Here is a 1,821-nt window from a genome sequence, read left to right on the forward strand (position 1 = left end):
GGGGGGGGGGGTTGTGAGGGTGGGTCACTGCAGCGCTCGTGCGGCGCATGTGCGTGACTTTTGGCATGTGTGTGTGAATACGTGCCCATGTGCACGTGCGCATGTGCACGCCTGCGCAACTCGGTATGCAAGGCAGCCCTACAGCCTCATCTAAGAGCCCGGGCCGTCCTCTTGTGGTGCACTTCCCCGCCTTTGATAGCCTGCAATTTGGCCACGGCCAAACAAGTTCCAGCCACACATTTATCACAATATGCCCCCCTGCACAGCCACCCAAAAACACACTCAAACCCCGGACACGTCCACCCCCGCGACCCGTCGCCGCGAAAACAGGCCCGAGACCTGCGCGCCGCGACCGGCGCGGGCGCGGTGGTGGGGGGCCGCCAGGTGTTCGAGACGCCGCGCCGCAGCGACGCGTTCAGCGCGGGCTGGGTGGAGGAGGCTGTGCTTAAACACCTCGCGACCAAGCGGCTGGAGCAGCAGCGGGCGGCGGCCGCGGCGGCCGGGGCGAGCATGCCGGCGGCGCAGCAGCAGCAGCTGCAGCAGCAGCAGTTGCAGCAGCAGCAGCTGCAGCAGCAGATGCTCATGATGCAGCAGCAGCAGCAGCAGCAGCAGCAACAGCAGCAGCAACAGCAGCAGCAGCAGGCCGCAGGGCCAGGCATGGACGGGGCAGGCGGCCAAGCGGCGCTGCAGGCGGCACTGCAGCAGCAGCAGGCAATGATGATGCTGCAGCAACAGCAGCAGATGCAGCAGCAGCGGCAGCAGATGCAGCGGCCGCCAGGGATGTGAGTGAGGCCGTACCCCGACGCCGCTCCGTGTTTGGGGCCGCGGCTCGGCAGTGTCTGCTGTAGATTTCGCTTGCAGTTGATTGCCAGGACACAGGCCACGCATCGCCCCGCCCGCTCACCGCGATTTGCTTTTCATATGTAAGTGCGTGCGATGAAACATACAGGCAAGGCGTGCGGTGTCGCGTCGCCGGTGCAGGCTGGGCTGGCGCCTGCGCTGCTGCCTTTGCCTGGATGGCTGCCGAGCGGACTGGGCTGGCGCTTGGGTTGCTGCCTTGTGGCTGGATGGCGTTGAGCAGATTGCAGCAGCTCCAAAGGGGTCCCATGCCATCCCGGTGTCTAGTCAGGGTTTTACATGTGTGTGTGATTGTACAGCTCAACAGGATTGAGTACCCCTTCTGTGGGTGTTGCGCGCACAGTCGCTGCCTGGGGATGTCGGAACGGTCAACCTGGTCAAATGGTCAACAACACCGGGGCAGCGGCGCATGCCGCAGTGGCGGCGGGCCACGGCCGCCTGTCTGCCGGACGCGGGTTTGGGTGTTGGAAATCGTGGGTTGGTTACGGGGGGCGTGGGGTGCTTTTTCAAGGCTGAAGCGTGAGAGGATGCGCCTGATGGCTTGAATGGGAACTACAAATCGCAAAATTCAATTTTCGGAGGGTCCCTGCCCGGCGGCAGCCGCGCCTGGCACGCCATGGGGACCTGCGGGGGCGGCGCCTGGCCGCACGGGTGGGGGTGAGGGGTTGGGGCGCTACGTAGGCCCCGCTAGCAGGAGAGTGACGGCCTAGTATCGACGCGTTCCCGCCAGTAAGGGTTTTGGCTGCCAAGGTGCTTTGCGCTGTGCGAGCTTCAGGGAAACCTATTTCATTCAGTCCCAGCCACAAACATTGCACTGCAACGGCCTCCGAAATCAAATCGTCAAAAATTTGCAGAGGTTGGTTGCGCCGGCCCCTGCTGCGCCACAACCTCGGGACACGCCGGCGATGGAGGTTGTGGAAATGGCCACCGGCATCCGTCGCACCACGCCCGCCACTGTGGCGG

At 64.4% G+C, this 1,821-nt stretch overlaps 1 protein-coding gene across 1 annotated transcript in view; it reads left to right on the forward strand.

Moving 5' to 3' along the window:
- The window catches only part of MNEG_5990 (putative SWI/SNF complex component SNF12 like protein), a gene marked incomplete at both ends in the record, with an annotated part of 4,294 nt that extends 3,508 nt beyond the window's left edge, over positions 1-786 (forward strand). Inside the window, one exon of the mRNA XM_014045538.1 lies at positions 331-786. Within this exon, the coding sequence (XP_013900992.1) occupies positions 331-786 (456 nt within the window). The remainder of the gene's footprint in view (positions 1-330) is intronic.
- Positions 787-1,821: the final 1,035 nt, after the last annotated feature.

This window comes from Monoraphidium neglectum, assembly GCF_000611645.1.
Source record: "Monoraphidium neglectum strain SAG 48.87 unplaced genomic scaffold scaffold00935, whole genome shotgun sequence".
NCBI lineage: Eukaryota > Viridiplantae > Chlorophyta > Chlorophyceae > Sphaeropleales > Selenastraceae > Monoraphidium > Monoraphidium neglectum.